Raw genomic sequence first — 13,784 nt, 5'->3', positions numbered from 1 at the left:
ATACCCCCAGAGAGAGAGGAGTCAGAGGAGCACATATTTACCATTAGGGAACAGCTGTGGGGCTGCCTGGGACTGGACACTCCTCTCCCCTGCATGCACGTACACACACGCATGCACACACACACATTGTTAAAACACCACTTTAGTTCTATGTACATTTAAACCACAAAGGATTTGTCTTACACCAAGCAGTTCTCACTCCTGACTCGTCACATACTGACATTTTGTTAGGACCCATTAATGTCACATTTTAATGCACCGAGTGTCATTCTGTCATTTTTTTTTTAAACAGAGGGCAATTTGAAAGACCTCGATAGGTTCCTCACCTTCTTATGTCTGGTTTAGGCTACATTGTATCAACTGTATTATGGCCCAAACTGTACAGAAGATTATATTATCCCGCATAGTGTGTCTTAAATCTCCATGACTGTTGAGTTATTTCTGTAATATGAGCACAGAAATCTTCACCAGTCATTGAAAAACTAAATATAATGAAGCAAAAGAGGAATTAGGTTGTTGGTGTAGCAAGGTGGAACTGCCAAATGGTGTAACACCATAGACAAGCCAGTGTCATAAACGTCACTTTTTTTTGCATTCCTTTCCCCAAAACGGCAAGCTTGTGCCCTGCTCCCTAATGACATCACACATGTTGTGAAAAACTGCAAGCATGACTGATCAGGGAACAGTGCCTAGTCTGTCGTGTCTCTCAGTCACTAAAAAAATATATATTTTATGACTATAAATTGCAAAATCTGATGACTGGCCAGACAAAAACGCTCTCTTGTCTGAAACTGGTCTGAAGTAGACGCCATGAAACTGCAGGCAAATGTGCTGTTGGCATTGTTACTGTTGCAGAATGAAAAACTGATGTAACCAAGAAGCAGAGATGCTTTTTGCAGACAGGAAAAGTTTGCCTTTGAACTTTTGGCAATTTTGCGAAACACTGTATTTTAACCTTTAACCACCAACCATCATGTTTTCCTAACCTTGGTTAGTTAACCCTAACCTATAAGCCAAGTTTATTGCCTAATCATTGCCAAGAAGCTACAGGAAAAAAAAAAATCAAATCAAATTATAAAAAATGTCCCATAGACTGTACATAAAAGATGGATGTATCCAGACTGAAGTAATCCGTTTTGCTTTGGAAGACTCCACCTGAGCATTTCAGTTGCCATCACCATAAACTCATCAGGAAAAACTCCACTCAGGTCATAAATGAATTTTGTCAAGGATGATGTTTATTTATTTGGACAATCAAATGAGTCGCCCCCTGCTGGTGATTAGAAACAAAGTAGACTTATGGCACTTTGTCACTGGCTTCAATTTATGCCCTTTAAAATGTGACCAAAATGGGTCCTGAAAAATCATCATTATTTGACGAGTTGCCAGCAGCAGTGAGCTGGCTATGCAAAACGAGAACTAATTTGATGCTCTGCACCTTATTCCCAGCATCATGGTAACTTGGTTTCCCAATCCATTCTTACTGGAAAATAAATACTGTGTGAAGACAGCCTAACACCTTTAATGGGAAATGTGTTTATTTCTTTCTTTCTTTCTTTCTTTCTTTCTTTCTTTTACAGAGTGATGGGGGGAGGGGAACACCCTGAAGACATGGCCTTTACCACCATTCTCCTGCTGCACAGTTAATGGAGGGGATTGTTTTTACCTCGATAAAGATGGGCATATTTTATTAATGGCGTGGAACAAAATCTTGTGTATTTGAAAGCAGACACAGTAGAAAAGTCAACTGAGAGCTGGCTGTTTTGGATTTTTTTTTTTTTTAAAACATAGGTCATGAAAACCGTTACTGAATAAATGCTTTTCATTTTTCAGGTCTGACACACTGTTGCCTCAGCACACATTGAGCTTAGCCCGATTGTTGGCACAGCCACAAACGGCACAACTTGTTTCTGATCTCCGCAGCATGTCGGAAAAATGCTACAAGGCCACTTTTTCAGGTCATCCAGCTATCGCTGGGTAGTAGGAGGCTGAGGTATGATCACATTATCCCATTTACCGAGTGACAGGTTGTGCTCACACGTTATTTATTTCCAGAAGGCTTCAGAACACTCACCAACTCATACAGAAACCAGTTCAGTGAAATGAATAACGGAAATTAATGAAAAGCATCATGGAGCAGGGAATAAGGTGGATTGCATGGATGATAAGGGACTACCTCTCTTGCATTAAACAAATCATTAATGTTCATTTATGCTGGAAGGTGATAATGACATTAGAGAATGACATTATGCTGTTGCAAAAGAAAACAGACTCTCGCTGGTAACAAATGAATAAACAGATTAATCATTTCCAAATCCTGTCAACAAACTGATAATGAAAGTTCTTGCTCTAAATTAAAGGGTGACATTTCAAGGCAAAAGTGTTACCTTGCAACATGCACTCATGCAAATACATATTCCACACAGCGCAAAGAAAAGGCAGCAGGATCGTTTGTGTGTGAGATGAGGCTTTTGCTAGTTAGTATGAGCACTGTGAGCCTTGACAGACAGACAGCGAGTGGTGGTTAGTGCCGCAAGCTGAAAGTCAGGGACAGCCAAATTCATTTCTGCACTTTATAGGGTCTTTTATGGTCAGATCATTTCAGAATTAATGTTGTTAGGCTGTTAAGTCAAGTCTCTAAACACTGTCAGTGGCCTAGCCATATAATTTATGTGGTGCCAATAAAAATAATTTCAGAAAGCATTACTGTCCTTTTGTTTTCATCTCCTCTATAATTTATGTCAAATTATGACTTTTAATTGACTGGCTTTTACTTCAACAAACTGCTCCAGCAAAACTTGCTCAGCGAATGCCATTTCTACAGTCGTCTGAGTGTATATTTAGCTTCAACTTCACACTCAACTACAGGCACACATTTTAGTATGCAGTCCATGCACACTCACCCATGATATAGCTAGGGTGGAGGACTGGGTGCACATTGCCGAATAGAAAATGGCTGTTTGAGACTCCAAAATTGCAGGAAGATTTTTCACTCTTATCCCTGCAGGAATTAGGTTAAATCACTCACACACACCCCTGTAATTAAAGCAGGTATTCTCTGAATTGGTCACTCTGGAGTCCACAGCCAGCCCTTTTAAGGTGCCAGATGAAGAAGTAGATGTTAGATGCACAAGTCAAACTGTAACACTGTGAAGCATGCAGAGTTCACCCCTAGAGCCATGGTTCCACCAATGTGTCCCAATCCCAACATGCAGCATCCAGAAACAGTGATTCTCAGCGCACAGAGGACAGGGCACAGCGAGACACGTCTGAATACACCGCAGACCACCCGAAATGAGAGCAATGTGTTTATGTTATGGGCATGTGCCTGAATACTACATGTGTTTACATGCATGTGATGCATGCATGCAGGATATGTACTGTATGTTTGTGTGGTTGTTTGTATAGCTTTCACTTTGTATTATAAAATGCATCTCTCAACTCTCTTTGTGTGCGTGTGTCTTACGTAGTGTGGACAACTCTTCAGATGATTGAACTCCTGAGCATGTCTGCATCTGACTGCGATTTGTGGATGTTTATGATTTGCTGTGCTAACATCATGAATGCTTCCACATGATGGCTGCTCCTTTCCAATACCTGGACTTCACTTGATACGAAGACCGTGAAGAAAACGGATTTTCTAGAACTGTTGTGAAAATCGGACTTTAAAGTGCGCGCGTTTGTGTATGTGTGAGTGAGAGGGGATGTGTGCCACCCGTCAGCCTTCCTGATACAAACATTTTCAGCTAGAGCACCATCAGAGGTGAGAGCGGAGGGATAAAGAACAAACACTTCCAAATAGAAAGGCATATGGTGCATTATTACAAAATGCATCACTAAGCACAGGGAGGGAGATTCATCACAAAAATGAATGAAAATGTGCAGAACTCGCATGAAACACCCGGGAAAATAGACTAAAGAGTGAAGGTAAAGCATACTGAAAGAGCCCACCTGCCTAACAACAAAGCCACTGACAAGGCAAAAGCTGCTTTGCAATAATTTGCTTTGCTGTTGCTTTTGGATGAAGTATGAGGAGACTAAATCAATCAATAGTGAGGCTAAACAGGCGTGTATTTTCACGTTGTGCTGTTTCTATGGATACCCTCTACTCTCTATAAATCATTTACTATTGCTGAATGCGTTGGCTGAAAGGGTATTATCGCTGCATGTCATGCAGACATGTAAAAACACAATAAACCCAGTAGGCCCTTTTTTCCTGACTTTAAGAACAATGATGTTAAAAACAATACAATATTGTAATATTAATTTAGAATTTAAATTGAGCCACTGGCTCAAAGACAGATTGTTTGCTTTTATACACTGAAAAAAAAAATCTTTGAAAATTCTGTTCAAAAGCAGAGCTGCATTTTTTGCATTTTGTTTTCACTGGAGGGATAAAGTGATTGTATTATTCAATTTATTTATGAATCTTTTATTGTCTTAGAAACCCCCCAGAGTTACTTATAGTGCATAGCAGCAGTGCCTCATTGAATGCCTTCCAACCTTCTTGTCACTCACTCTCTCGCCTGTGGTTCACGATGCAGAGTGTTTGTTTTATTGAGGTTTTATTCTCTATTATGGAGTTTGTCAAAAGAAGCGCCCCTGCGCCCTCTCTCCACCACTGTAACTCCAGACTCTGTGGGGGGAAATCAGAGATTTTAACTGGCTGACTGCTTCCTAATCTGGCAAACCAAATGTACATTTTTTTCTGCCTTGAATAAGACTGGTAAAGACGTATAATTTTGTTGCGGACAACTTTGTGGCATCCTCTTGGCCTAGGACGGTACAGCAATAATGACAGGTTGGCTGACCAGACCTTGACACGGGTCTGGCTCTCATCAGGGCTGCGGTATTAAAGGAGATCCAGAAACACTGAAATGATCAGCCACTACCCAAACCAGGCTCTCAGACTTAGCAGCCACCGAAACCGAGCAATCGCCTCGCCAGTCTGCTCTGCAGGCGAACCTAAACATGTTTTTCTTCATAGGAATACGTCTCATCCAAATTACTTAGGCTCCAGTTACAAAAATTTGTCCTAAATGGGTTTGTATTGTAAACAGAAACTATTAATGACACTCTGGTTAAATAGGCGGATAAAATAAAAGGTCTCTCTGCAGCAGCAGTCAGTCTCAGATTTACACCTGAACAAGTTTTTAATGTTCTGATGAAAAATCTGTGCATTTCTGCATGGCTAGGCTAGATGCATGTTTACATAGACCTGCGCTTTGACTCTTCTGCAACTCACAGCTCCCATCTGATTTAAAACTGCCCTTCACAACAGCTCAATATGCCTGAGTAGCTGAATGATTTTTACTCAACATAAGTCAACTGAGGCAAACACTGATAAATGCCAGTGGAAGGTTAGGTCAGGCGTTTGAGTTAATCCCCAATGGGAAGCAGTGGAGGAAATGACCCAAGGGCTAATAGAAGGTGTGTGTCTGACATGGCTGAGAAAAACAGAGGAAAAGGCACAGTGTCCAGTAAAAAGGAAGAGAAGAAGCCAAGGCAGATGCAGGGGCTGAGAGGTTACTGGAGCAGCAGTAGGAGAGGGAAAAGCACAGTGGGTGGTAGCCTTTTGTCCTTGCATGTCACAGATCAAGAGAAAAGGCTCAGGGATACAGTTATTTTAACGAGGCCTGTTTCTCAACTTGCGTTTTATCACATAAAACTCATTTCAAACGTTAATTAAATTTGCTGTGGGAAATTGGGTGCCAAGCTAATCATTTGTAATTTTACATTTTCTCATTCAAAAGCTATTATTTCTTCCCCTTGGTAGTTGCATCGGGGTGAGATGACTCACCTACACAAGTCTTTCCATCGCTGTGCAGGACAAACTTCATGTGGCAAGAACACTTGGGGCCCTGGTCAGTCTCCTCACAGATGTGCTGGCAACCCCCATTACCGTAGTTGCACGTCACTGGGAAAGGACACGTAGTTAACACAAATGGTACTTTGAGGATTACGCACAGTCTAAGTTATTCATTTGAAAGTCAGTGTGGAGAGGAGAGAGGAAACAGAGAGGGAGAGATGGTATGACATGAAAAAAAATATGCACATTTAGATGGGACAATCTAACACACACTCTTTCTCTGGGCCATATGCTCTGTGACGTAAACACTGCAGGCTCAGTTTATGCACATTTGACAGAGGGCTAGAGTAATGTTTCCGATGGAGTTTCTCGAGGTGAGCTGAAAACTGAAATTATTACAGAGGCGAGAACGGCACTTGGAGTTACCATGATTATCGTTTAACCTCAGAAATTGTACAATAAGACAATAACAGCGCAATAAGAGCTCTGAAAACTAATGCAACCTCTAGACATCCAACAGCATCGTCTTTGTTTATTCAATGCTATTTACACCTGGACTTAGATTAAGGTCAAAATCTGTGCAACATAATACTAGGTAGAGCGTGTATTGATTTCCATATTCCCCACCTCAGGTTCTGAATCCATGTTAATTAAATAAACTCCGCCTCTTGGTTAATTAATTCATATCTCCCACTTAATCTTTTTATCCTCCTGACTTCACTGAAGGTTGGAGTTGCAGAGGTCACGTTTTTAAACTCACCAACACTCAACGTAGCAAGCAGCTGAGCTCATTCACTGCAAGTGGCTGTGAGTCAAATGATTAGATTTTTAATCCTTTTCATTCATTCTACAAAATATGCAAAAGCTTTAAAGTCATTAAAACACTATACACGTTATGACATTTCATAGGCACTAAGTAAAATTTCTGGTCCAAGTTTCTGTGTTCAGGCGAGGGGAGCGTTAAGTTTGGCTCTTTTAACACACCTGTGATGACAGAGTGAAAAAGAGCACGAGCGAGCCTAGGCTTCTACCGCCATCCTGTCTGCACCCTACCATCCCTGCGCCTTTTGCCCTTTTCCTGGGCTGTCACAGAAAAACTATAGAATAACACTTCTCCAATCCTTATCCAAACACAGACAAATCCCCCATCAGCCCTGGCCCCAGCTCTGACAGGATGATCTCGGTTGCACAGCAACAGGAAGTGTGCACTGTCCGTCAGAGCAGTCCCCTTCGAGTAACCTCCACATGCTTGCCCCGGTTGTGTAAATGATTGCTACTCATCTGATAAACATGTTTTTCTTTACAAGGACTATTCCGAAGATTAGTCACGGCTTGGTAATGCAACATAAATGTCAGTTGCCAACTTCAAATCTGATGGAAGGCATTTGTGGAATGAGTGCAATTATCCATAATCGGCTAGTTTCCAACCCCAATCACCTTTTCATGAGGAACCTATAAACCATCCTTCTGACGCGTTTCCCTGTCTGTGCGTGTGTGCGTGTGTGTATGGCTTTAATAGAGGGAGTAACTAAAAACGCTTCAGGTTGAGACGACTTACGCTTGCAGTCCTTCATGTTACGTGTGAGCTGGAATCCCGGTCGACACTCGCAGGAGATGCCACCCTTCTGCGTTTCCCTGCAGATGTGTGCACACCCATGATTCTTGTCCATACAGGTGGGTCCCTCGTTTTTTGTGCCATCTGGTTGCACTGCGAAGGAAGTTTTAGACAGAGTTTTAATCGCAACTGCCCAACAGACAATTTTTCTAAAGCCAGATACTACTGACTAAACTAAGAATTTGACTTTTAATTAGAAAACACAGAAGACATAAGTGGGGTGGAAAAGCCTTGCTCAGATGCCTTGCACACATTCTACCCTTTAGTGCCTCATATGCCTACTGGTGGTGACTGATATGCCCAGTTACCCCTTTACAAAGATTCAGGCCCTTGTTGGAACATGCAGGCTATAAAAAGGAGGCTGCCTGCAGAAAGGATAAAACTCCCAGCAGGAGCTGATCCCGTAGACCTGTAATTTTAATTGAGGTAATCCCCCATAAAGAAAAGAACACAATGAAAAACCCTTCTTGGTTAAATTCTCCCTGTTGAGACTGAGATCAAAAGGGATTGCGCTAAAGGAGGGGTGTCAGTGCACATTTTCATGAGTCATCAAGGTTCAAGCACTTCAGTAAGAGCACGACAAAACCTCTCATACAACACAAAATAAAAGACACTGAAAAAAGGCTTTTCATCATTTAAAGCTTTACTTAACGTGACACACAATGATGCGTCATTTCAGTGTGATGTATAAATGCTTGATGAACGGGCACAACAGACACCCAGCATACATTTCCATCCCTCGTGTCATAAATTATAACACAAATGGTGCAGTGCTCTCTGCATAAAGCTGACATCTTTGCAGAAGACGACTGATATTCGACTTATCCGTTGTGAAACCTTTCCTCCACTACAGATGCAGTGACAAACCTCAGCTCTCAGGCTCATTAAAAACCAAACAGATCTCCATCCCTTTCCTTTCCTTTCCTTTCCTTTCCTTTCCTGGCGTACAGGGAGGCAGTGAGCAAAAGACATCTCCATTAATGTCTCATTAAATCTGCTGTCACGCTGAAGGGTGTTTGGAGGTCTAACTTTTTTAATTAGCCAACTTTTTGCTATATATTGACGCATTTGCATATGTGCATGTAAGTGTCAACAGCCAGTAAAGAACATATAACCTTGTGCACTCTTCCTGAACACTGTAAATGTAGTGGCTCAGTTGTCTTGCCAACTATATGCTGTCATATAGTAAACTCCTTGTTCCTGCCTCTGGGGTTATAAAGAGAAGGCAATCTCAGTTTGACAGAACAAGTTTTTACATTATTCTGTCCCTAACTACCCATTTGTCTGCCACAATAACCTCCCCTGATTATGCCCTTTTGTTTTCCAGATGTTTTGCCAAAAAGAAGTACCCTCTTATTTGATACATTTCCACTCATGGCTGTTGTCAGGAATCCATTCCGAGTCTCTCTTTGCTTCAAGGGGCTGACAACGTGAATGTGAGCGACAATTCTGACCTCCTTGTTAAATACTGTCCATCACTTTAAGTCTGTCAACAAGTGTCACAAGGTCATGCAATCCTCTCAGACTTTCCTGTCTGAGCTGTTGATGTTCTGGCAGACAGGGTGAACTATCAGACACCAACTGCAACAACAGCTTTCCCAGGAGCACAAAGACTCAGCGCTGAACAAACACTGAGCCAAAAGGAAAAAGGGCACGGCAAGACTGAGCGAAGTGAACATGAATGAGCATCAATAGAGCAGCTGCTTTAAAGCACTGCAAATTTCCCCGTGAGTCATGTGGATATTTAAGTAGGATATGGAATTCAATGGTCCCCTTTCTTGACTGCGTCTATCTGAGGCCAGAGCAAGAAACATACCGCTATAAACTTAACAAAGGATTGAATTTCCAGCTACTCCCAAATGGACCAAAGATTATATACTAAGGTTGTATTATGCATCCCAAACCTCACTTCACTCTCCCTTCATTTTTATGCAGCCCCTCTACCCCAATGCTACAGACCCATCCATCAATAACATGTCAGGTTGGGGCCAGAACCTAGGCCTTCGACTCTCTGAGGACCAATAAAAGGCAAAGTGTTGACACAATGGCCCTTTTCTCCAGGCTAGACCCACCTATCATCCACCATGTGCACTTTCTTCTAACTTGCTGCCAAAAGCCTCCAGTTTTTATCATTACTAAATGATGGGAAGCAGAAAGAAAAACATGCTTTTATATGGAGTTGGACAGGAAAGCGAAGAAGAGAAATAATACGACTTAAAAAAAGAAACACGCATGCCATCATCCACTAACACAATGTGCTGAGCCATAAAACATAACTCTATATGTAGAAAGTAATAAAAAACTATCACAGGACACTTTATAGGCAGAAAACTGGACAGGAAATAGAGTCTAAAGTCTTGGAACAGAGCAGGAGACACTCAAGATGTGATGGGTTTTCACCCAAGCTCAAACAGGAAATATTTCAGGATAGGCACTTTCTTCCTTTTTGTGGTAAAAAAGAAAACACAAAAATTAAAGAAAATGGAATAACCCTAGTTGTTTCTATTACAACAGGTTGTGACCTCTATACCAAACTTTAAGTTCATTACTATAACAACACATTAAGAGCAACAGCAGATGTTGAAGGAATAGCGAGGGATTTGGAGTAAATGTATACTCTCTATAAGAAGAAGGCATATCCTACATCTAATTATTATAATTATTAATTCATACAAGGTTGCTTTTGTACAAAGAGAGCCTGTTTTTTCCCCTAGTCAAGCCCTGTGACATCCCCTTTTTTCTGAACATGTGAACTTATTCTGATCTATGATTAGCAGAAAATAATAATACTAATAAAAATAATAACAATAATGATGATAATGGTATTATGTCGGATCATATTCAGGGATGGGATAGCTCTAAAAAAATTTTTTTAAAAATAACTGAAAGCACATGTGTAAATATAGCTTAAGAAGATATATAATAATATGGTATTATAATCTATCTGGAGCTGTCAGTTGTTCATGTCTGGTGAAAGCTGCCATGCTTAAAAAATTGTTTCACTGGAATTCAATCAAAATTCTGAGGTTTATTTTATTCATGAGCGAGCTACAATCAAAGCTAAGAAAATAAAAAAAATTTATATATTAAGGCTCTAACCATGGCCATAAAAAAAGTATATTTTGACTATAGCACAGTTTTATAGAACCATTACAGCTCTAATCCCAGTCCCAATCTCATCACTCATTCCAAGAAGCCGATAAAGAAATCAGTTTTCAGTGCCTTTAAGAGTACGGCAACAGCATAGACACACATCAAGAGATCACTTATTTAATAGTGCTTCCCATGCAATGAGATCATGCTTAATTGCCAGTATTCTTACACTAAAGTAAATGAACAGAAACCGCATGATCCTCCAGGATAAAGTCTCACTCGTTTTGTGCGTTTGTCAATAAGAGGAACTTCAGCTTAATATGTGAGATCAGCCACAGTGCCTGCAGGACACAGCTTTAAGTGCAGGTCACATCCAAAAGATGCCTTTCTGAAAACCATCAGTTCAGGACAATGAGTAGTGAAGGTACCTAAGGATTTACTGGTGATAGAAACTCCACTGGACAGGTCAGTCTAAATGGATAGCTGTGTGGAGATACTGACTGGCACTCAAATCATTTTCTAAGCCTGGGGCTTGCTGGCTTAGACATTGCAGTTAACTCCATAGCTTGCGAGCTACAAATGAACAAGCTGTTTCTGCTGCCCTCTTATAACCCAGACCGGCTCTTTAATAAATTGCAAAAATCGACTTATGTACCATTTTTTTAAAACATCTCTATCTTGCCAGAAACAATTTTACTGGACTGTATGTTACACAAAGGAGCTAGGGACTCTGTAGGAGCCTGCAGCTCCTTTGAGATAAAACTGGCCTATGAAGAAAATAACCATAAACTATTGACAGCAGGATATGAGTTTTAACACAACATGAGAAACTAAGCCAAAAAAAGGAAAAAAATAACACTTAACAAATCCAACTAAAGTGCCAACTTCTATGAACTTCAAACAAAAGATTCAAGGAGGCCACAAGTTCTTCACCACAGCGCTGCAAACCCTCTTAAACCTGAGAACCATGTAGTGGGGAGACTGAAACAATGGAGATGAAGTAGTGGAAAGCATGCCAAGGGTTTATAGTCTGCTCTGAGTGCCCCAGGGCAGTGAAAAGAGGGCTCATGGTCCGTGCTGAGCTGCTGTCATACATATCAGAGGGGAGTCGGTCTCCCTCTTTTGGGGAGAATGTTAAGCAACGAGCTAGCGCTGGGTGGATACAAACTGAAAAGAAGGGGCCTAGCGATGGAGCCACCACACTATTAAAGCAACATTCCTTCCTCTTAGATAATGGGCCCTTAAAAGTTTTAATAGGAGGATAAAAATGTCAGCGCATGGAAAGGAGAATGGGAAAAGAATCGGACTGGGTTGGGCTGAGCCACAACGCAGATGGTCAGACAGAGCAACAGGCCAGTGAGCCGGTCAAGGAAGTAACTCTTCCCCACTGACTCTAAGAGCAGAGAGTCCATCCAAGTGCTACTGTTTGGGTTTTCTGATTTTCTGCAGCTCTCAGAGGCCTTGTTGAGCCTTCTTATTTCACTCTCTTTTTTTCCAGAGAGGAGCCACTAAAGGCATAAACAAGCGGAAAATGGAAAAAGATAGCAGACATCTGGACTGATATATGTCACTGCTTGAGTGCTTGTTGTACATCTTAATATATTGTGTTTCTAGAGTAAAACAAAGCGTGGAGAGCTACCATGATGAAAAACAAAAACCAAGAGGAGAAGCATAACCTAAAACAGTTACATTTATAGACTTTAGAAGACTAAAATAGACAAGAATGTGCTAGATATGATTAAAGCTCTTGAGAATCTCGATTTCTACTGTAGAAAAAACATATTGAGGAAACTGCTTGTGCGTGCGAGCCTGTAAGCGTACGTCTATTAAGGTATGTGGATGCATTGACACACAGGTGTATTTGCATAATGTATGCATGTGGCACACGCATTTGTGAGTGTCGGCCCATCTGTGTCACACACAGTTGTGCAGCACCTGCTGTGGATGTGCCACTCTCCCCTTCACTCCTCCCCCATTCTATCAAGGTCACCTCACTGTGCAGTCCCAAAGGAGCCAGGCACCCTCCCAGCAGAACAGACAACACAGCAGAGCACATCCAGGCTGCAGGCTTTCTTTGATACGGAGATACAAAAGGCATGAGATACAGTATGTTATTACAAAGCCCCATTCTCTCCAAAATCAAAGCAAGAGGCAGCTGAAGAAGGCATCTGTCTCTGCAGAGCCTAGTCTGGCCCTCTGGTTAAACCCATGATAGCCAAATGTTAGTGGAAAAACCCCACTGGCACTCTGGCAGTCCGCACCAGTGAGCTAGGCTGGCCAGCTTAGAGATGGCCTTCAACAAACCCACGAGGAAAAAGGATGCCCGTCTCAAATGAGGTTCAGAGAATTCGGTGGCAAGGCAGCCAACATTTGCTGAAGCTCAAGCCACTGATGTATATTTGTTAAAGGGTGGGGATGGAAGGGAGGAAGGGCATGGGTCCTGTGAAAGTCTGGACAAATAGCTAAGATGTGGGAAGATATTATAGGAAAGAGGCAGAGGAAGAGAAAGGAACGAACAGGGAAGGAACAGAAAGAAAGACACACACACACACACAAAAGTGTCCGTATGTCTTTATCTGTGCAGCTCGAAGTCTCTGCTCTACTTCCCTAGAATAGGAAAAGAGCCTGGTTATACGGTTGGGCTGCAGAGCAATGAAGCAGCGACTTTTGCACTTGTAAAAACAGTTCTGTGGCCAATGCACAGACAGGCAGGCAGACCCACTGAGATCCACGAGAGCAATCATGAAAGAACCGTGTCGGCTTCTGCACAATGGGACAACCACTGTTACATAAACATATATTAAAAGCATACAAACTTTCCCTTTACAAAAACAAATGGATGCATAAAGAATTTCTCTTTGCAATCTTAAATAAGAAGCATCGCATCACATGAACAATGGAAACTGGCCCTTTATCAGCGCATTACTTCATGAAATTAAAATGTGAGACAGCCTGATAAATGGATATTACAGTCGAGGAACTTGGGTTATTTTATCCATTTATGTAAACACAAAAGCAATAAAACAGGGTTCAAGGACTCTGTGCCTCGTCTCAAACTGGAGGAACACTAACTGAGAATATAATATAAATATTATGAATTTGAGCAAATTTATCAGAAAACTCCTTATTGTGTTGCAGTTTTAGCCTGCACATAAGCGCTTCTGAGGTCAACATACCACAATCTGCATCTAAATGTTAAAAAAGGACATGCCAGGATGTGCCTCTATCGGAATTAAACTGGAAATTATTAACCTGCCTTCCTGTGCA

The 13,784-nt window shown here is 41.4% G+C and overlaps 1 protein-coding gene across 2 annotated transcripts in view; it reads right to left on the bottom strand.

The window, feature by feature from the left end:
* scube3 (signal peptide, CUB domain, EGF-like 3) overlaps positions 1-13,784 on the bottom strand; it is a 75,493-nt gene that overhangs the window by 26,151 nt on the left and 35,558 nt on the right. Inside the window, exons 5-7 of one of the 2 annotated variants that reach the window (XM_031727866.2) lie at positions 7,368-7,517; positions 5,801-5,917; positions 42-89 (exon numbers count right to left, since the gene is read on the bottom strand). In XM_031727866.2, the coding sequence (XP_031583726.1) occupies positions 42-89; positions 5,801-5,917; positions 7,368-7,517 (315 nt within the window). The remainder of the gene's footprint in view (positions 1-41; positions 90-5,800; positions 5,918-7,367; positions 7,518-13,784) is intronic. The other variant, XM_031727867.2, reaches the window with a different exon arrangement.

The sequence above is a fragment of the Oreochromis aureus genome, linkage group 20, assembly GCF_013358895.1.
Source record: "Oreochromis aureus strain Israel breed Guangdong linkage group 20, ZZ_aureus, whole genome shotgun sequence".
Taxonomy (NCBI): domain Eukaryota; kingdom Metazoa; phylum Chordata; class Actinopteri; order Cichliformes; family Cichlidae; genus Oreochromis; species Oreochromis aureus.
The sequence above is the reverse complement of the archived record's forward strand: the minus strand, read 5'-3'. Positions and strand labels throughout refer to the sequence as shown.